This window comes from Geotrypetes seraphini, chromosome 9, assembly GCF_902459505.1.
Source record: "Geotrypetes seraphini chromosome 9, aGeoSer1.1, whole genome shotgun sequence".
Classification (NCBI taxonomy): Eukaryota; Metazoa; Chordata; class Amphibia; order Gymnophiona; family Dermophiidae; genus Geotrypetes; species Geotrypetes seraphini.
This window is the reverse complement of record NC_047092.1, coordinates 148638901-148662175: the sequence shown is the minus strand read 5'-3', so window position 1 is coordinate 148662175 and position 23275 is coordinate 148638901. Positions and strand designations below refer to the sequence as shown.

Genomic DNA, 23275 nt, shown 5'->3' with positions numbered 1-23275 from the left:
CCTCGAGAGCCGTATTCCAGTCGAGTTTTCAGGATTTCCCCAATGAATATGCATTGAAAGCAGTGCATGCAAATAGATCTCATGCATATTCACTGTGAAAATCCTGAAAACCCGACTGGAATACGGCTCTTGAGGATTGGAGTTCCCTACCCCTGGTATATATGTTGCTTTAAGTTGCATGCGCAAATTTGGGTACTCTCCCAATTTGTGTGCACCACTTAATTGGATAACAAGCCAATTCACAGTAATTGGCATCTTAACGAGCAATTATTCCAAGTAGATTGATAATTGAAACTTACATATCTAGACTTAGGCACAGCGCATAAATTGCATTCGCTTTATGTGTGACTTCAAAAAGGGAGCTTGGCCAGGGGAGAGTCATGCGTGGTTCAGGGGCATTCATCAAATTTATGCACACACAAATAGAATAAGGGGGATCTGCACCTAATTTAGGCATGAATAGTACTAAACATTTTTTTCAATACTGATCTTTTAGATGCCATATATAAAATTTAGTCCATGGTGCTATTCTATAAATAAATCAAGGAAAAAATGATCAAAGGGCTTCGATGATGCTAGGAATCATTAAAAAGGGATGGTTAACAAGACTAAGACTGTTATAATGCCTCTGGATCGTTTCATGGTGCGATCTCACCTAGAGTATTGTGTTCAATTCTAGTTTCCTTATCACAAGAAAGATAGAGTGGCACTAGAAAAGGTTTGAAGAAGAGTGACCAAGATGATAAATTGGGATGGAACTCCTCTTGTTTGAGGAAAGACTAAAATGGTTAGGGCTCTTCAGCTTGGAAAAGAGACAGCTGAGGGGAGATATGATTGAAATCTACAAAATCCTGAGTAGTGTAGAACAGGTACAAGTAGATCCATCAAAAATGACAAAGTCTAGGGGACACTCGATGAGGTTACGGGGAAATACTTTTAAAACCAATAGGAGGATATATTTTTTCACTCAGAGAATAGTTAAGCTCTGGAACGCATTGCTAGAGGTTGTGGTAAGAGCGGATTGCTTAGCTGGTTTTAAGAAAGATTTGGACAAATTCCTGGAGGAAAAGTCCATAGTCTGTTATTGAGACTGCGGGAAGTTTCAAGTTTTATTAAAATTTGATTGAATCTCATCACAAATTACTAAGCGAATTAACAAAATGTTAAATCAGTTATCACAAACTATAATCAATTAGACAAAAAATAAGAGAAACAATATTATACAGACTGACTGGAACATAAGGAAAGGAGACGGAAATATATTATTTTTATAGGAAAGAAAACATTTAAGGAAAAGACAATTGGAGGGAGATTAGAATAGGAGCCAGGAGAATAAAGCAGATAATATTTCTATTGTTAGCGAATTATAAACTGAACGCGTCCTTAAATAAGAAACTTTTCAGGTTACCCTTAAATTTATTAATATTTGGTTCCTCTCTAAGGTAAATCCAGATTGCCCTGGATTGGTAGCATTAAATGTTGCTGCTCTTTGCGTTTTTGTCAGATACTAGTGACCTGGATTGGCCACCATGAGGATGGGCTACCAGGCTAGATGGACCATTGATCTGACCCAGTAAGGCTTTTCTTATGTTTTAAATCTACTACTTAGTAGCTTCATCGCATGCCCCCTAGTCCTAGTATTTTTGATTTACATATAACCTTTCCACTCTACTCATTATTTTATCGACCTCTATCATACCCCCCTCCCTGCCAAGCTCTCTCTTCTCCAAGCCGAAGAGACCTAGCTGCTTAGCCGTCCCATCTATTTTATCATTTTCGTCACCCTTCTCTGTTCCTTTTCTAATTCTGCTATATCTTTTTTGAGATACAGCGACCAGAGCTGCATACAATATTCAAGGTGTGGCTGTACCATAGAGTGATACAAGAGCATTATAACATTTTCATCTTTGTTTTCCATTCCTTTCCTGATAATTCCTAACATTCTATTTGCTTTCTTCGCTGCCGCCACCGCCACAGATTGAGCTGAGTGTTTCAACATATTCTCAACAATGAGACCTAGATCCTTTTCCTGGGCAGTGACTCTTTTTTTTTTTTTATCTTTATTTATTGGATTATTCATTACAATACCTTAGTAACAAACATTCATGAATGAACACAAAAAATGCAAATGTAAATTCCCTACAAGGAACAACAAAATATATAAGGAAACTAATCAACCATATCCTAGTCCACATTATTGCTGATCGCCAGTACTTTAAAATAAATCATCAAATCAAATCTTTCTATCTACTATCTAGGAACAGGCAAATGGCTTTTATATATATTACATCACAAAAAATTGCACCCTCCAAAATACAGGACAAAAAAGTCACCTTTCTTTACAAAAAGGGAGAAAAGACCTCAGTGTCTAATAGGGGCTCTTTAAGCTTCCCATATAGACAGGCTAGTTTTAAACAGAATTTAATCCTAGCAGACACATTCTTGGTCAGAAAAACTCCCAATTAGTAAGTGAACCTCTATTCTAATATTCTAATAGTTTTATATATTTTCTTATAGTTTTATATATTTTTTAAAACTTTTCTTCAAACAACAATTGTCAAAAATAGAAGTCACTTATCTGAGCACTTCGATATTCAGGTGTAGTCCTGGAGTAAAGCAAGCAGGAAAAACTGCTCTACGGAAAAAAGCTATCAGTCAAAACATTCTTCCAAAATATCCAACAGGGGCCCCTGTTTCGCAACAAAATGCTTCGTCAGGGATTTGAGCGATCACACACCCGCTTCCACTCCTGTCTGTGACTCTGTGGAGCTTTTTTCCATAGAGCAGTTTTTCCTGCTTGCTTTACTCCAGGACTACACCTGAATATCGAAGTGCTCAGATAAGTGACTTCTATTTTTGACAATTGTTGTTTGAAGAAAAGTTTAAAAAAATATATAAAACTATAAGAAAATATATAAAACTATTAGAATAGAGGTTCACTTACTAATTGGGAGTTTTTCTGACCAAGGATGTGTCTGCTAGGATTAAATTCTGTTTAAAACTAGCCTGTCTATATGGGAAGCTTAAAGAGCCCCTATTAGACACTGAGGTCTTTTCTCCCTTTTTGTAAAGAAAGGTGACTTTTTTGTCCTGTATTTTGGAGGGTGCAATTTTTTGTGATTTATTTTGGGCATCCTTTTCTTGATTTTTTGGATATTTTTTTTTATATATATTATACATCATCCTCCAAAAGTAAACTCAATATTAGAAATTAAACTTTCAGCAAAAGTTTCTCTTTAATAAAATCTTCCACCTGGGCTGGATCAAAAAACACATATTTATCACTTCCATATGAAATCAAGCATTTACATGGAAATTTCAAAAAGAAAGTAGCTCCGACTGCCAAAACCTTTGGCTTTAGCTGAAGGAACTGTTTCCTCTTGAACTGAGTTTGTCTAGCGACATCTGGAAAAATTATCACCCGTTGACCACAAAACATCTCTTGTTTTTTCAGGAAATATAATTTCAAAATATCTTGTTTTTCAAGCTCTGTGGGCAGTGACTCTTAACATGGAACCCTACATCATGTGGCTATAGTTTGGGTTCCTCTTTCCCACATGCATCACTTTGTATTTGCTCACATTAAATATCATCTGCCATTTCAACACCCAGTCTCTCAGTCTCACAAGGTCCTCTTGCAATTTTTCACAATCTTCTTGTGATTTAACAATTTTGAACAACTTTGTGTCATCAACAAATTTAATTAATTATCTCACTAGTTATTCCCATCTCTAGATCATTGATAAATATGTTTTTAAAAACTGTGGTTCCAGCACAGACCTCTGGGGAACCGCACTATTTAAAGGAGGAAAATCCTCAGATCCCCATCTACTGCCATTACTTTTATGCAGAGCAGACTTGAAAGGGAAACTACCTCATTGCCTGACAAACCTCCTTCCTTCCAAAGTATTTGCTAGAAATGTCAATCTCAAAAGGCTACAAATGTTCCATTTAGTTTCAAAAGGTTACCAAAATCTTATTTTCACCTGTGTGAGTTAAACATTTCAAACTCATGCAAAATAAATATACTGGATTCCTAATAATGAAAAAAAAAAAATCACTTTATAAGTTACTTATCTTCCATATTAAATTGTGGATGAATGTCAGGCCACTTAAATCTTTGTGATCAAACTTTTACAATCCAACCAATCCGACGATGACCAGCCAGCGCTTCACTGCGTGCTTCATCAGGAAAAAGATCATTTCTTCCTGCACATAAATTCTGTGCTCACAAAAATGCAAAGAGAGAGCTACTTTTTCTTTGTTTGATAAAATCCTATCTCTCTGTCTGTTTGATTTATTGTGCTTGGAATACCACTATTTACCCTTCTCCATTGAGAACATTGACTATTTAAACCTACTCTGTTTTCTGTTTTTCAACCAGTTCTTAATCCATAATAGGACATTACCTCCTATCCCATAACTTTCTTATTTCCTCAGAAGTCTTTCATGAGGTACTTGGTCAAATGCTTTTTGAAAATCCAAATACACAATATCAGCCAGTTCATCTTTACCCACATGTTCATTCTCCCTTTCAAAGAAATTCAGTAGATTGGTGAGGCAAGATTACCCTTGTCTAAATTCATATTGGCTTTCTCTCATTAATCCATGCTTATTTATATGTTTTGTTATTTTGTTGGTGGCGAGGCATCAAGGTAGTGATATTAGACAAGCAGCCTGAAACCTGGGACTGAATGTCTGTCAAGATTTCAGGTTTATAGAGATGGATCTGTGAGTCATCGGCATAAAGGTGATACTGAAAGCCACGGGAGGAGATTAGAGTGCCAAGAGAAGTATAGATGGAAAAAAGACATGGTCCCAGGACAGAGCCCTGGGACCATGTGAGATTGTGATGGAGGAGGAAACAGCAGAGCATACACTAAAAGTGTGATGGGTTAGATAGGAAGAAAACCATGAGATAACAGAAGCCTGAAACCCAGCATATAAATGAGTAGGTGTTGATCTACCGTGTCGAAAGCCGCAGAAGAATCAAGGAGGATGAGAATGGAATAAAGGCCTTTGGATTAGGCCAGGAGCAGGTCATTGGAAACTTTAATAAGGACTGTTTCTGTAGAATGAAGAGGTTGAAAGTCCAATTGAAGTGGGTCAATAATAGCTTGAGATGAGAGAAAGTCAAGACAATGGTGGTAAACAGCATGCATCTCAGTGTAGGCTTCTACATGGCACCTATCCAAAAATTAATTTGTTGAATCATTTTTAATTGGTTTTTAATGCCGCTGTTTCTAATTGAACCAATTTAAAAAATTAAGTTAGGCATCTATAGAATCAGGCTCCTCCATTGCAAGTGATTCCATATGAACAATTTTCATTTTGTGATTTAATTGAGCCTTTCTTATGGTTTTCTATACTATTTTCACTGTAGAAAAAAAATTGATATTGTTAATATGATACCAGATATTTTTGCATTTTAATACATTTAGCAATGTTTTGCAGCATTGCATAACATGCTAAATTCATTTCACTTGGTCAAGCATGAAAGCCGCCATGTTGAACAAACATAACCAGTCCTCCAAAATGTCCAAAGCAGGCTCTGAATTTGCCAAGGATACGGTTCGTCTCATCTCCTCTGTCGCACAGAACATTGCTCAGTGAGATGTGGCACTTTACTTTTGGCTGCCAAAAATAATAGGTCATAAAGAAAAAGAAATGTCTATATTCTACATTTACCTTATACTTAAATCATTTCTAAATCTAAACCTTCTTATTTGCTTAGTGGCTTTCTGTCAAGAAGGATCAATATATTCTATTTCCATCTAAATATATAATAATAAAGATGATATACAAATAATAAGAGGGATAAATACAGCCTCATAAATTTGTTAGTAGCAAAGAAAGATATATAAGGGGGTGCTGAAAAGTTCTCAGCCAACCAAAAAGAGAATATGGATATGGTTCAGTCAATGATCTGAAACAATGTCAAAACAGAGAATTTTATTTCTGAAAATTGATACTTAACGAAATAAGATAACATTCTTTTCAGCTACAGTGGCAAAATAATTTTCAAAATTTAGGATGTTGGTTGGTTGGGCTGAGAACTTCTCAACACCTCTTCATAGAAGACTTGAGGCGGTCCAGAGGAGGGTGATGAAAATGATAGGAGGCTTGCGCCAGAAGACATATGAGGAGAGACTGGAAGCCCTGAATATGTATTCCCTAGAGGAAAGGAGAGACAGGGGAGATATGATTCAGATGTTCAAATACTTGAAGGGTATTAACGTAGAACAAAATCTTTTCCAGAGAAAGGAAAATGGTAAAAACCAGAGGACATAATTTGAGGTTGAGGGGTGGTAGATTCAGGGGCAATGTTAGGAAATTCTACTTTACGGAGAGGGTAGTGGATGCCTGGAATGCGCTCCCGAGAGAGGTGGTGGAGAGTAAAACTGTGACTGAGTTCAAAGAAGCGTGGGATAAACACAGAGAATTTAGAATCAGAAAATAATATTAAATATTGAACTAAGGCCAGTACTGGGCAGACTTGTACGGTCTGTGTCTGTATATGGCCGTTTGGTAGAGGATGGGCTGGGGAGGGCCTCAATGGCTGGGAGGGTGTAGATGGGCTAGAGCACAGTTCTTCAACCGCCGGTCCGCGGACCGGTGTCGGTCCGCAGGAAATTTTTGCCGGGCCGCACAGGGCCGGCAAGATTGACTTACTTCAACTTCCTGCCGGTCCGCGCTGAAGTCTGAAGTCTGTGCTAGAGAGCTGCACGGGAATGGGGAAAACAGGCATCCCGCGGGTTCCCCCTTCGGGTCACGGGGATCCCGTGGGAACGTCCCCTAGGGTCGCGGGGTTCCTGCGGGGCTGGATATACTCAGTCGCGTGGCTCTTCTCCCTACTGCTCTGCTTGCAGCACAGAGTCGAACGGAAGTCTTCCCACGTCAGCGCTAATGTCGGAGGGGAGGGAGGGCTTAAATAAAGCCCTCCCTCCCTCCCTCCGACATCAGCGCTGATGTCGGGAAGACTTCCGTTCGGCTCTGTGCTGCAGGCAGGGCAAGAAAGGAGAAGAAGAGTAGCCTCGCGGCTCGAGTGGCGTACCAAGGGAGGGGGGCGGTCCGCCTCACCCCAGGTGCAGCACAGCCGGCCAGGTCCCCTTACTTTTGTGGCACTTCCCCGACTGACAACTGCCCCGGTCCGACAAATCTCCCTGCCCTGTAGCCGCGAATCTAAATTACCTTCTTACAGCAGCAGCAGCTGTAAGAAGGTCATTTAGATCCGCGGCTACAGGGCAGGGAGGTTTGTCCGACCGGGCCTGTTCTGTTGTTGGTTGGGTGGGGAAGCGCCACAAAGGTAAGGGGTAGGGAGGGAGAAAGGGAGGAAAGGTGGAGTGGAGAAGAAAAGACGCTTAAGGGAAATGGGTAAAACTGAGGGGGGAGAAGGACGCTGAAAGCACTGAGGAAGACAAAGGGGTGGAGAAGGACGCTGAAAGGCCATGGGGAAGGCGGGGTGGGGGGGTGGGAGAAGGATGCTGAAAGGCCATGAGGAAGACGGGGGGGAGAAGGTCGCTGAAAGGACATGGGGAAGACAGAGGGGGGGAGAAGGACACTGACAGGACATGGGGAAGATGGGGGGGAGAAGGATGCTGAAAGGAAATGAGGAAGAGAGAGTGGGGGAAGATGCTGGCAGGGAAGAAGACAGAGATGCCAGACTATGGGGGGAGCGGAGGGAAGAAGATGGGTGCCAGACCAATTTGGAAGGGGGGAGAAAGGGGAGGCACAGTAACAGAGCAAATGGAAGACGCAGAGGGAAGAGAGACAGTGGACGGAAGGAATTGAATGAGAACATGAGGAAAGCAGAAACCAGGCAACAAAGGTAGGAAAAGAATTCTATTTCTTTTTGCTTCAGGATAAAGTAGTATATTAGTTGTGTTGATAAAAATTTATAAACATTAGAGGCTCTGGTAGAAACCCGTTTACAAAGTATGTATTCTTCCCAATTAATATTTCCAAATTAATAAAGTCTTTTTGCTTATTTGTAAATGTGTTTCTACCTGAGCCTTTAATTCAGTAGCATAATTAAATGAAATAACTATTTCTGAAGTTTATAGGGACGGGCGGGGACGGAGGGGATTCCTCACGGGGACGGGCGGGGATGGAACGGAATTCCTCGCGGGGACGGGTGGGGACGGAGGGATTCCTCAAGGGGACGGGTGGGGATGTGTGGGATTCCTCATGGGGACGGGTGGGGATGGGTGGGACTTCTGTCCCCGTGCAACTCTCTAGTCTGCGCAGGGCCGAAGAAATCTTGGGGAGCCTCCGACAGTGGCTTTCTTCCCTCTCTGAAGCTCTCCTTTACTTCCCAGCACAGCGATTCACGAAGGCAGCCTCGGGGCTTTTGCTGAGTCGCAGCTGCCTCTGATGATGCAACTTCCTCTTTCCTCAGAGGCGGCGTGACCCAACAAAGGACCTGAGGCTGCCTTCCTGAATCGCTGCACTGGGAAGTAAGAAGAGCTGCTGGGAGGGGAGAAAGCCACTATCAGAAGCTGCTGGGCAAGGGAAAAAAAGGGCTGCTTCTGGAGAGGGAGAAGGAGAAGAACAGATGCTTCTTGGAGGGGAGGAGAGAAAGGAATCTGGGAAGCTGCTGGGCAAGGAAAAAAAGGGACAGCTGCTACTGGAGAGGGAGAAAGAGAGATGCTTCTGGGAGGGGAGGAGGGAAAGGAATCTGGGAAGCTGCTGGGCAAGGAAAAAAGGGACAGCTGCTACTGGAGAGGGAGAAGGAGTGATTCTGCTGGGAGGGGAGGAGGAAAATGAATCTGAGAAGCTCTTGGCAAGGGAAAAAAAGGGACAGCTACTACTGGACCTAGAGGGAAGGAGAAGGAGAGATGCTGCTTGAAGGGGAGGAGGGAAAGGAGTCTGGGAAGCTGCTGGGCAAGGGAAAAATGGGACAGTTGCTACTGGAGAGGGAGAAGGAGAGATGCTGCTGGGAGGAGAGGAAGGGAAGAGAGTTACTGCTGGACAGGAGGAGGAGGAAAGGGAGAATGAAAAAAGGAAGGAAACAGCTGGCAGAGAGATTAGAGGAGGGGAAGGGGAGACACAGGCATGAGAAAGTAGAGAGATTGATGATAGGAAGGGGTCAGCAGAAAAATAAGCAGAGGGACAACGATGATAGATCTGGTGTAGGAGAGATAAAAATGAAGAGAGCAATGAAGCTGGAATGAATCATGTAAAAAGGAGAGAGGGGTACAAGCTGGATGGAAAGGGGAGAGGGGCATAGAAAGAAGACAGATACCATATGGAAGGGGGAGAGGACAGACAGTGGATGGAAGGGGCAGATGCTGGATTGAAGAGACAGAGAGGGCAGACGCCGGAAGGAAGAGAGTGAAAAGAAGATTGAAAGCAGAAACCAGAGACGACAAAAGGTAGAAAAAAATAATTTTATTTCTATTTTGTGATTAGAATATATCAGATTTGAAATATATATCCTGCTAGAGCTGGTGTTAGACATAACTGGGGACTGCAAAACCCAGGAAGTGCTTCTTTAGCTTCCAGCTGGCTTAGGGCACTCTCTGACCAGGGGGCAGTTGCCCTAGTTGCACTCCCCTAAAACTATTCCTGTCATGTGTGACTGCTGTATTCTGTTAGCATGATATTTCTGTGTAGCATTCTGTAATAATTTGGCTTGTTCAGTTTTCTTGATAGTAGAGGGGATATATGTGAAAGGGAGGGGATTATTTGTATTTATAAAATGACAATTTTACAGAATATTGTTTCTTTTTATACTTTAATAAAATACATTCAATATAAAATCATAATTGAGGCTTGTGTGGATGGGATCAGATGATTTGTGGGGACCGAGCTCGCGGAGATGGGGCGGAAATGGGGTTTTTTAATTTTAGTCCTAGTAGTTTGCCGGTCCACAAAATAATTCTTTTTTTTTCTGCCGGTCCATGGGTGTAAAAAGGTTGAAGAACACTGGGCTAGAGTAAGTCTGAACAGAGATTTTGGCAGTTGGAACCCAAGCACAGTACTGGGTAAAGCTTTGAATTCTTGCCCAGAAATAGCTAAGAAGAAAAAATTAAAAAAATTTAAATTGAATCAGGTTGGGCAGACTGGATGGACCATTCGGGTCTTTATCTGCCGTCATCTACTGTGTTACTATGTTTATTTATATAAAATTAATTTTTTTTCCCCAACATATCATCAGATTCCCAACCGGCTCACTATAAAACATGAATATGTTGTTCTAGGTACAAGATTCTCTCTTCAGTTGTCTTGTGTCTTAACATTAAAATAATATTGCAATATTTTCTTTCAATAAAATACTAATTTGTGACTAAAGTGATTAGACAGCACCAATGACCTCGAACAATAACCTTGTGTTACTGTGAAAGAACATTCAGATACCCTGAGATAATGCCACTACTAATGGCTTTATTGTTCTAAGTAATGGCTTCATTGTTCTAATGTTCAATGTACAGCATGTCGTGGGCAATGATTTCCCAAGGACCAGTGAGTTATTCCTGTAGAAGAAAATTTACTTTAACTAGAGAGAGAACAAAGATGATTTTAAAAGGCCACCTGAGAAAATACCTTGTTAAATAAAATGAGATAGAGATATTACAAGGCAAGAAAGAAAGGCTATGACAACATAAATAAAACCTCTGTTTCAGGTATTCAAAAAAAATTAGAGTCATGGGATAGGAGGTAATGTTCAATTGTGGATTAGGAATTGGTTATCGGACAGAAAACAGAAAGTAGAGTTAAATGGCCATTTTTCTCAACGGAGGAGGATAAATAGTGACGTGCTGCAGGGATCTGTTCTGGGACGGGTTCTATTTAACTTATTTATACATGATCTGGAAATTGGAACGATGAGTAAGGTGATTCATTTTGCAGATGACACTAAACTGTTCAAAGTTGTTAAAATGCATGCAGTCTATAAAATATTGCAGGCAGACCTTAGGAAACTGGAAGACTAGTGAGTGTCCAAATGGCAAATGAAATTTAGGTGCGCTAGCGTTTTTAGTGCACGCACAAGATTAGCGTACGCTAGCTGAAAAATTACCGCCTGCTTAAAAGGAGGCGATAGCGGCTAGCGTGCGCAGCATTTTAGCACAAGCTATTCCATGCGTTAAGGCCCTAACATACCTTTGTAAAAGGAGCCCTTAATGTGGCAAATGTAAAGTGATGTATAAAAATAGACACAATAAGAGCACTGATATCTTATTTCTTCAATAAGGAAAAAGACCTCAAATAAAAGTTTTCTTATAGAGACACACAAAGGGGGCAAAGGTATTATCATAGGTCAAAAAGCCTCATTTGCAAAACAAGACTGTGCAAAAAAAAACATTTTAAAGAAAAATTCAAACATTGTAATACTGCACAGAAATGCTCGATAATGTGATTAAATATTTATTTTTTCAATTTTTTCTTTCTTATTCTCAAAAACGTTTTTTTTTTATAATGACCTGCTGGAAACAACAACGCTATGAAGCACAAGCGTGCCACTTGCTTGAGTGAATAATCAGAATGTGAGGTGCAACCATGGCCAATGTGTCATGGAAAAACAAAAATCATGAGCACAAAAAATGAATCGCACAAATAAATCTAAAAAACAAATAAAAAATGAAACATATATAATAAAGGTGCTCAGTAAATGAAATAAACCACCAACAGGTAATGGTTAAATCTAAAACATCATAGCACTACTCCCTACCTGCCTATAATTCAAAAAAGAATGGAAAAAAGAGCACTTATCTCTGAACAAAGATCCAGAGACGTTCCTCGAACAGCTCAACAATTCAAAAGGCAGCAGATCTTAGTCCAAAGACAGTTGAGGGTGAGTACAGTCTATTACCATTTCATGTTGAGGAAGATGGATGTTGGACATTTTGGAGTGTGTGGTTTTTTTGGACTGATTTTTTCACGAGGTTTTACTTTTTTGGTTTGGATGTGCTTTTGGTTCACGTTTGGACTGAAGAAATGGTAATGGACTATGCTCACCCTCAACTGTCTTTGGACTAAGATCTGCTGCCGATAGAGATGTTTTCAACTTAGTAGGATGCCAACTGGTATACAGTATTGTAATAAATTGCTCCTCTCTTTGGGTTTGTGAAAAACTGTAGTATATTAGTTAGTTCCTACCTTGTATACTCTGGTATCCAGGAAAACTACCGAACTAACATCAAACATTACTGTGAATTTGAGATTAGGATTCAAAGTGTTTAACCTTTCCACAAATAAAACCAGATCCTGGGAAGAGGCTGTCCATATACAGTAGATATCATCTATAAGTCGTATCCATTCATTTATGTTCTTAAATTTAGGATCTTGATATAGATGTTTTTCCTCAAATTCAGTCATGAATAAGTTCGCTATGCTAGGAGCAGCTGCTGTACCCATTGCTACTCCCTGACACTGTTGGAAAAAGTGTTCATTAAAACTGGAAAAAAATGTTTTTAAAGCAAAATGTGCCAATTCCATAAGAAACGTTGTAGGAAGTCTATGAGGCTGAGTTCTAATGTTCAGTATTCTTTCCACCACATTAAGGGCCTGCTCTTGTATACTCGTATATAGAGATGCCACGTCTAATGTAACCAAAATATCAGAGGATCTCAAATGTGTAAACGACGGCATCCTCCTTAAAAAATGTGTGGTATCCCTGATGTAAGACTTCACAGATGTGGCTTGAGGCCGCAGTAAATAGTCTAAACATTTTCACAATGGTTCTAAAATAGTGCTTCGGAGAGACACTGTTGGTCTTCCTGGAGGACATGTGTCAGATTTGTGTATTTTGGAAATGGTGTAAAACATAGGGACCCTTTGGCTAGAACTCTTCAGAAAATGATTCTTGTTTACCTCGTGGTAAGTTCCCACTATTGAAATTCTCTTTGCTAATTAAACGGAACACTTTTAATTGACGTGTCCAAGTCATAGATATAAGGAGAGTCTTACAAACGAGGTTTTTTGGCTACTTGACCTAAAGTTAGGCACCATTTATAGAAAAGCACTTATGCCCAGTAGCAGCGTCTATGGGCATAACCATTTGCACTAATAAAAGCATGGTGCAAAACCTCATGCCTAAAGTTAGGAACAGATACCCCTTATTCTGTAATTACATATTTAACTTTGAGGAACACTCTCAATCCACTCATAACTGTCCCATTTCCATGCCCCCTTTTTGATATCACATATAAATTGTAGGCATGGATTAGAGAATGACATGGTGACAAAATTCATCACCGTTCCCGTCCCCGCGGATAGCCGTGGGAAATAATCCCATGTCATTTTTTTGTCTATTTCAACCTCAGTCCTTCTACACCAGCATTCTTCAAAGCAAAGCTTGAGGGTCAGTGGTTGTGGCCATTCATACTCTGATTCTTATGTGAGCCAAGGATAATGAAGCCATTGTGACATCACTGATGTGATTGGCTCTTAGGCACTGGTGGAATGAGACATTATGACATCACAATATCTGCTCTGGATACCAAAGACTGCCATTCTGTAGTGTCTATCTCAACCTCAATCCTTCTATACCAGCATTCTTCAAAGCAAAGCTTGAGGGTCAGTGGTTGTGGCCATTCATACTCTGATTCTTCCCTCTCTCCTTAAAGAATGACATGAAGATGGTTTCCCGCGGTTATCCGCGAGGACGGGAACGGTGATGAATTTTGTCACCATGTCATTCTCTAGCGTGGATCGCATGCCTCAATTTATATACCTAAATTAAAACAAATTAGTGCTAATTGTCTTATTCATTTATTCAATTTTCTATACTGTTCTCCCTGGGGAGCTCAGAACTGGGGACCCCTGTCTGTCCTGCTGGGGTCACAATCTATCTAATGTACCTGAGGCAATGAGAGGGATTAAGGTTCATGGGTTTGAACACACAACCTCAGGGTACTGAGACTGTAGCTTTAACCACTGTGCCACACTCTTCTTATTCAAGCTAAAAGCATCTGCATACTTTGGACATGCTGTTTGTGCCTAATGACTATACAAGGATAAAATAGCCCGAAAGAATACCCAATTTAACTCACTTAAAAGTAATATCCATTATGGAAACCTACAAGTACTTTGGGTGTGGTGCATCAGAGAGGGATAAATTACTTATGTTGAAGAATTACTTTATCAAGCAAGTAAACCGCATACCTTAACACCTCGCTCTTACATAAATTTCATAGAAAACCTTCACCTCGCTCCTCAGCGAGGCCACCTCCCACTCAGTATTCACTCATAATGGGCGGCTTTATGCCTCAAATCGTCACTGGATCGGTCAATTTTTTGGTTTTTACATTTTTCTCTTTCTTTTTTTCTTTTTATAGTTCTATTTCACTATATTTATAATCTGTAGCATTTAGTTTTCATTATTTGTACTTAGCTGTATGGTCATAATTCAAATGAGGGAGATATACCGACATGTTTCACCCATGTGTTACCAACGGTTTCTTCAAGGCTATCACTCCCTATGATTATAGAAAAGTATATTTAGTCTCACACCCTCACATATAAAACCAATCAATAACTTATCATTGTTTTATTTAAAACCATTTTCTCTTACCATCTTACCTCATAAATAATACTCCATTCTGAACAGACCACTATGCTCCGCAAGAATGGAGAAACCACTTCTGACTTCCTGTTTTAAGCCCACCCTGGCTTCAGCAGCCACCGTGATCCAACTCTCAACCATGCTAGCATCTTACGTCAAGCCGAGCCCTCTAATGATTCTATACTTTACATTCACTCATTGTATTTATTATAATTATAATTAATTATTCTTTTATGGATGACATATATTCAGACATAAGAAGGATATTTTCTGCGGGAAGGCAATTCAAATTCATCCAGGTGTTACAAGAGTCACTCAGGAACATAGGAAACAGTTCCTGGCCCTGAAACCCAGGGTGTTGGCTATTGGTGTATGTCGTTCCTGAGATTCCGCTGCATATAGGTGTATTGTCCATCTGCAGGAGAAACCATGTATTTTCTTTGATTTTTCCTATTTGTTTTGGAGCATGAAAAGGGTAAACAAGATCCAGGGAGGAATTAATATATGTTTGGCTAGTGTGATAGTAAGAGGGAGGTGTGGGGTCGGACCGCCCCGGGCGCTGTCTTGGTGGGGGTGCCGGCACCTCTCTACCCCTTGCTCGCGCCCTCCCTTCCCCCCTGTACTTCTTTAAAATCTTCGCCAGTGCGAGCAACTACTCTAGCCTGCTCCTCACACTGGCCTGGCTCCCTCTGAAATCACTTCCGGGTTGCGGGGCCAGAAAGTGATGTCAGAGGGAAAGCCAATGCCAGCGCAAGCAGCAAGCCAGAGAAGCTATTCACGCTGGTGAAGATTTAAACAGGTATAGGGGTTGGGAAAGTAGGGCGTGAGTGTGGTGTGGGGGCATGAAAGGAGCGGGGGGGTTAGTGCGGGAGGAGCAGGGAGGGGGCGCAGGGGGGGCGCCATCGTCCCAGGCACCTCCTACCCTCGTTACGCCACTGAGTTTGGCCTAAGTTGATGAATAAGTCATCCTATTGCAAGACTCAGTTTTGTCATTTCTTTTTCATTTTCTATGCTCTTTCCATGTGGTGGACTTGAGAACAATTGCTTGTGGCTGTAATTGGAATTGCTGAGATAATATTCTTTAAAGTAGTTTATTTTTCTTGATTATACATTTTCTGTACAATATATTAAAAAGTTAAAATTTAAAAAAACTTTGGGTGGAGGGCAAAAGGGCAACTTTCATTCAAGTCATTTTTACCTGGGTAAACTGGTTTTCAGACTTGTCCTATCAGTTGTACAACCCAGTACAGTGTTCCCCCGTGAATTTGCGGTTCGCGAATCGCGGACTCAGTCATTCGCAGTATTTTCTGACTGCCTCTTCCGGTCCGAAAATACAGAGAATGAGTCCACGATTCAGCCTTCTGCACAGCCGATTCCTCCTCCTCTCCCCCCGCCCCCCAGTCAGACATTCGGCCTTCTGCACAGCTGATTCCTCCTCCTCTCCCCCCCCCCCCTTCAAGAGCAAACCGGGTATGATTTACTGCACCTGCCGGCACCCCAGCTGCCCTCTCCTGCCTTTTTAAAGACTCAAAACTAAATTTGCGTTTTTTTGAAATTTGCGGGTGGTACTGGAACGGAACCCCCACGAATTTCGGGGGAGTACTATAAAGACAATTATCAACCATAGACTCCAAGAATACTGCTACATCTTCAATCTGAACAAACTGAAGCCCAATGAAATTAGATTAAGATTGTATTTTCATAATGACTTCATTGACAGCTCTAGTTTTATCTTGCATTATTTAACTATTACAGTATATTATAATTTTTTGTAATATTGTTTGGTTTGTTTACATACGTGTAAATAGTCAGTTTGCTCATTTTAAGCCCCATTTAGAGCTTGCTCCTGGAAGGAAAGGTAGTAAATAATGGAAAGAAATTTGCAAAAAGCACCTTCTAATGAAGAATATATTTCATATAAATTTACCTTAAACATATCTGCACAATGTGCCAAAGACATCACATAGATAACCTGTATTGCTTCTTTGCAATTGCTAAACATTTATGAGATAATAATGCAGCATAAGAGAATCTAGATAAATTAACTTCTTTTCCTTGTAGTGCTCGTGGCTGGCAGATGTATGCTTGGTGCAGTGTGCAAGGAGGAAGAGAGAGAACAGCACAGGCTGCATCATCTTTGAAATAAACAAGTTTCTGATTGGATTACAACTTGTGCAAGAGAGACAGTTGCAGCTGGATGCGAGCGGGTTAAAGCCTGAGGACGATACAAACTGCTCTCTGTCCTCAATAGAAGAGGACTTTCTGACCGCCTCGGAACACTTTGAGGAGGAAAATGAAACCGAAGAAAATAAATATGGTAATCTTATTGCTTGACATCATTCTCAAACTTATCTTTCTGAAACTGAACAGAAATTGTCATCTGTATAAATGCATTTCTTCAATTACATGAGACTTTGAGGAGAAATTACTAGGGTCACACAGTTCTACCTTTACAGCTACGAAAAATGGTATTGGCTATGTATGAAATTATGGAGCATTTTTGCAATTAGGGCAGCCATAGTTATAGTAAACAGTGGTTGGCGCGATAATGTAGATGGGCTCTAGGATAAAGTATTGATCTAGTGATGTAACCTGAATGCAATATTTGACATCATGAAGGAATTTCTCTGCTTTAGAACTGCTATAAATACCCCAGGAGGAAGCTTCATTTTCCCACAGAATTAGCTGTCGGGCAATTAGACTTGATAAGCCAGTGGCCTTCCAGTCAAACCAGCTATACAACTGATACATAGCTACGAGGTGCTAACCAAAAGTTGAGGGAATGTGAACAGCGCGTGTGAACTGGATATAGCATGCCCTTCCACCGCTAAAGGTGTCTAGCAGTATGCTTTGCGAAATAGTTGCCATAGTTTTGTTCTGTGCGATTTTGTAAGGTTGTGTTTTAGTGACTCGGCGGATTTCGATATGATGGATTTTACCGAGCAAAGAATCTGCATCAAATTTTGTTTCAAACTTTAAAAAAACTGCTGCAGAAACCCATTGTATGCTCCAGGAAGCCTTTGGAGATAATGCCATGTGCCAAAGCAAAACCTTTCTTTGGTACAAACGCTTCAAGGACAGTCAAACATCTGTACATGACGATGACCGTTCCGGATGACCGTCAACAAGCACAACACTGAAATCATAGAAAAAGTTTGTGAGACTATCTTTCCAGATCGTAGGCAAATGATCCATGATGTTTGCGAGATAGTAGGACAGTCATACAGTACAGTTCAATGAATTTTATTGGATGAATTGAGCATGAGATGCATTTCTGTGAAGTTTGTGCCAAGACTGCTAACCGGTGAACAGAAGGCCGTTCACACATCACTCGTTGTTCGACAATTCCTGACTTCTAGAAATATTACAGTGATTACGCACCCTCCCTATTCGCCTGACCTTGCCCCCGTGTGATTTTTTTTCCTATTCCCTAAAATGAAATTACAACTGAAAGGGCGCCATTTTAACACGATTGAAAAGATCCAGGCTGAATCGCAGACGGTCCTCAAGGCACTCACCCAAGATGACATCCCTAGATGCACGGACTCGTGGGAAAAACGCTGAGATCGCTGTATACATTCTCAGGGGGACAACTTCGAAGGAGACATTGGAAACTAGGAGTTTCGGTAAGCGATTGTGTTTTTTACAATTGAATTCTCCAAACTTTTGGGTAGCACCTCGTATTTTCAAATTATTGTTGTAGCTGCTTGTCTTCCTCCACACTGATATTTACAAAGATTTAAGCAATTAAATTGAAATTATATATGTTGAACCTGTAACCCGTTCTGAGCTTTGTGGGGACAACAGGATAGAAAATGAATTTAATTAATTAATTAATTGCATCAATGTTTTCTCATTGCCCAACCAAACATTGCAAGCACAAAACAGAAAGTATTCTGAAGACATGGATTCAACTTAATCTGATAGCGGCAATATTCAACCTTTATCAGGTTAAGCCTACCCACAAAGATAGAACCGCATAAACAGAAGTCTTAAAGCAGTGGTCCCCAACCCTGTCCCGGAGGCCACTGGGCCAATCGGGCTTTCAGGCTAGCCCTAATGAATATGCATGAGAGAGATTTGCATATAATGGAAGTGACAGGCATTCAAATGTGCTCCATGCATATTCATTAGGGCTATCCTGAAACCCCGATTGGCCTGGTGGTCCTCCATGACAGGGTTAGGGACCACTGTCTTAAAGGGATAACTTATCTGTTTACTCTTAGAATCACTGAATAAGTGCTCCTATTTAAATAGATCATGTAGCTAACATATGAATCATCTCCTTGTCTTCAAGCAGTGATCATCCCACTGAATATTCAACTCTATGATGCTGTATTTTGACAAACCAGATCATTTTCATAGTCACATATTAAAAAAACAACAAAAAACAGCTAATCATGAATCCTTCTCTTTTTCAGGTCAAGAAAAATTAGAAGTTTTAGAAACTTCAGAAGTCAAAAACTCAAAAGCAAAGGACAATTTGCAATGTAAAAAGGGCAGATTGCCATTTGCCTATGAAGTAAATAAAGACAGCAAAGACAACACAGCTTCAGGTAAAAACACATGTTATTCAGAAGGAACCCTGCATGACATGGCTGAAGACCTAGCTATGAAAAATGTAGATATGGCTTTCCAGCATCTAGAGGGAACTCTATCAGAAAGCAATCCATTATCTGCTGGCATTCATGTTAAAGCAAAGTGTAACAGCAATGCTGAAAATTCGAATATATCAGGTGATTCTCATCTACCAGCAGTGGCGGAAGAGCAGTTGACTTCATTTTGCAAGGCACATCCAAAAGGAAATAGTAGCTCCTCAGACATCCAGCCCTTCAAAGAAGAACAAACAATTCAGGGGGTTGTGCAAAAAGAAGTTACTACAGGTCAATTTGCAACAAATTTAGCAGAGTCTGTTCTACAGGATGCATTTATCAGACTATCCCAGTCAGAGCCCACATTTACTGAGGAAGCTGCTGTCTGCATTTCTGCCAGAGACACTTTAATCTCAGCCAGCAAACTGAAAGAAGAGGTAACAGCAGCATCCCGGTCGTGGAATGAACTTCCCAAAATTGTCATTGTGCAAAGTCCAGACAGCTATGAAAATGCATCAGAATGGACAGGGCCCAGTTTTGCAAATGCTCCTCAATCTCCTGACGTGGAGAGCTCTACAGACGTTTTAGACTCCGCCCAAAAAGATGTCAGTTCAATTACAGAACCCCAAAGTATGTTAGAAGTAGCTTTAGCTTGTGCTGCCACTGTTATCGGAACAATTACAAGCCCCCATGCTGCAGAAAAAATCAAACTAGAGCACAACAATACAGATGGCAAAAAGCTAATTGCCACGCAAGAACTTCAATCAGAAAATCTCCACGCACCCCAAAATGAAACAGACATAAATTATTTCTTGCCATCTGCTGGTTGTGATATGACCCAGGTGTCAAGCGCTATCACAGTTTGTGGACTCGGAGAAACAAAAGAGGCAAAACATTCCGGACCTTCAAGAGGGCATTTGTCTGTGGCTGATGCCTCCTCTGCAGTCACCCTAGTAGGTGTAGAAAGCAATATGGAAAAATGTAACGACAGTATTGCAAAAGTGCTCCTTCAAGAAGCATCCATCATTTTAGCTGAGCCAAATACTTATAGAAATGTAAAAGAATTTATAGAATTGATGAATGGAAGAATTATTGAAACTGTGACAAGTCCAAAACCTTTGCATCTCGATAAAGTAAATAAGGATGAGCTGGCACAAACCTTATCGAATGTCATAGTGAAACACTCTGTTGACGAAGCAGACAGAAAAAAGCAATTGTTAACTCCCAGCATAGGTGGTAAATCAAATGTGAATGCGCCAAGCGTGTTTATGGAAACTGCAAGCGAACTGCTTTTTAATGTGATATATTCCACATGCAAAAAGATGAGCGATATCATACGATCTAGCAAACTGCCATCTCCCTTTTCTGAAGACAGGAATAAATGGAGTATAATGGAAGCAGCCCACGGCCAACAAAAGGAGGAAGTAGACAGTGAAACATCCCAGCAGCAACTTTATCACTCCACCAGCAATCAGATCCATAATCTTTACAATAATGGCACTGTGAAAAAGGGATTTGTACAAGAGACACATGCAAATGATGTTATTCAAGGAGACGCCATATCAGCTAATAAGGAAAATAATTCATTTGATTCAGAACTAGCATACAATAATTGTAACAGTGGGCATAAATCAACGGGCATGAAAACATCAACTAATAAATGGTATATGAAAAGTGATGATTGCAAAGCTCAAAATCGGAACAAAGTCCTAGAAAATACTTTTACAGATGAAAGCCAGCTCAGTGCCTATGCGCAGGTGCCTTTTGAGGCCACAATGAACACTGAACCCCTGGAAAAACAAATGTCGGATGCCTTATTAAACAATGAGTTTCCAGTCTCTGTGTCTGTGCATCCATCTCAGCCTCTGCCACAGGTAAAACATGCAGAGAAATATTATGTTTCTGATTTTGCGGATGAGTTGGCAGAGACCGTGGTGTCTATGGCCACAGAAATAGCTGCCATCTGTCTAGAAAACTCAAATGGCAAGCAGCCTTGGTTCTGCGCATGGAAACGAGGCAATGAATATTTGATGGCACAGAGTCTTTCTTGTCGAACCATGAAAAGGAAAAAAGAAGCGCCGCCCAACGGCTCCGTCATAAGAAAGCACAGACCACCAAGGCTGAGTGAGATCAAGAAAAAAACAGATGAACATCCAGAACTAAAAGAGCGACTGATGAACAGAGTAGTTGACGAATCAATAAACCTCGACGACGCTCCTGATTCTGTAAGCATGTTTGCAAATGAAGTGGCCTCTAAAATAATGAATTTATCTGAACAGGCTGATAGCACTTGGCAAGGTCAAAATCATTCTAGAAACAGATTGCACTGTGAACGGTGGAGCAGGGGTAAAGCATCCAGTTATGAAAGCATACCAGAAGAGGACTCTGATTCTAAAACTTTAGCCAATACTCTGGGTACCCTGAGCATTTTTGGCCAATCAATTAGCAGGGCTAGTTCTATCTCAAAGCAGTCTAGCTGTGAAAGTATTACAGATGAATTTTCTAGATTCATGGTAAACCAAATGGAAAATGAAGGGAGAGAATTTGATTTGTTGTTAGACTACTATGCTGGAAAGAATGCAAATAACATCTTAAACTCTGCAATGCAACAGGTAACTCAAAAAAATGGTCACCTCAATGTGAGGCCAAATTGCCCTTCCAAACAGTCTAGTACAGAAAGTATCACCGAAGAATTTTATAGGTATATGCTTAGAGAAATTGATAAAGAAAATGTATCCAGCAAGAATGGAAGAGACTGGAACAGTAATTTGTTGCCTCCGTCTCCTCGAAGCCCTTTTTGCTTTCGACAGTCTTCAATGCCCGACAGTAGATCATCGAGCACACGCCTAACAGTAAATGCACCAGTGAAAGCAAACTCTTTGGACGGATTTGCTCAGGACAGTCATCTTGATTTCCTAAGTATACAGCCAGTCAGCGCTGTGTTGTCTTCTGGGCTTTGCAAGTCAGACTCTTGTTTATACCAAAGATGCAAAATGGACCAGATCACAGATATGTTGATTCATGAGACATGGACAAATTCCATTGAGGCTTTAATGCGGAAGAACAAAATCATAGGGGATAATATGGAGGCCGCCAGTCAGGAGCACAGTCCTAATGGTTCCCCTTTGCATGTGGAACAATACGCTAATAGACTAGCTGCAGATATTGTCCAGAGTGGGAAGTCTCTCCTTTTTGTCCATCAAGATTCCTTTGATTATACAAATAAAGACTCCAAACCTGCAAGCAGACATTTTTCCACACCTTCTGAAAGCCCATCTAAATCTATACAAAACAGAACAGATTTAGAAAAAAAGAGAGAGCATTTTGCAACCAGTGAATCTTTAACGGTCTGCCATGGAAGAGAAGTGCCTTTGATTCAAATAGAAACAGATCAAAGAGAAGAGTTTAATGGAATCACAGAAGATCTCATTGCTCACAGCAGCTCCTCTGGGAGAACAATGGTCTGTCAAGTCAAGGAAAAACCTTCAGGAATAGACTCTGAAGAAAGCATTGTACGAAACACCAATATGACTAGCGGGTAAGTGACTGGAAGAAAGGTTAGAAACTGCTTTTATGTTTCAATGGCATAAGTACATTATACATATGAATCTTTAATCAAGGAGAACTGAGTTAAAGAAAGAGAAGGGGTTTTAACCTTCCAGAATCAAATCTGTTAATAGTAAATGTATTATCTAATTTGAAAAAGGTCATAACAAGAACTGATTTGTTTGGTTTTGGTTGTTGTTTTTTTTTTAATAGATATGCCAACCAGAAAATTATTATCCATTTTTACTATAATTCAAGTCTACAGCTTGTCAGACATTAAAATGCATGTAGTAAGGGGTCATCCTAGCGGCTCTGCTGAGATACCTGGGTTTGCCTTTCTGAATGTTTTATTTTGCTGATTTTGGATCGCCAGGCATCCTCAATGTTGATGCCTAATCTAAGCACCTCTTCATGGCTCTTCATGCTTAGTGTGTATCATCCTGGCACCTACTGTACATTTTGATGCTCTTTCATGAACCTACGCCATAATAACAATATTCATCTTAGACCAGTGTGTCACAAACTTTTTAAGCTGCGGCACACACGTCTCAGGGCCAAGGCTGGAGGGCACCTGGAAATGCGCGGACATCAATGCAATGATGTCATGCGCTTGTATGATGTCATCACATCA

The 23275-nt window shown here is 40.6% G+C and overlaps 1 protein-coding gene across 2 annotated transcripts in view; it reads left to right on the top strand.

The window, feature by feature from the left end:
• The window catches only part of SPHKAP (SPHK1 interactor, AKAP domain containing), a 207270-nt gene that overhangs the window by 156664 nt on the left and 27331 nt on the right, over positions 1–23275 (top strand). For both annotated transcript variants that reach the window (XM_033959773.1, XM_033959772.1), the window contains exons 6-7: positions 16568–16823; positions 18928–22636. In XM_033959773.1, coding sequence (XP_033815664.1) covers positions 16568–16823; positions 18928–22636 — 3965 coding nt within the window. The remainder of the gene's footprint in view (positions 1–16567; positions 16824–18927; positions 22637–23275) is intronic.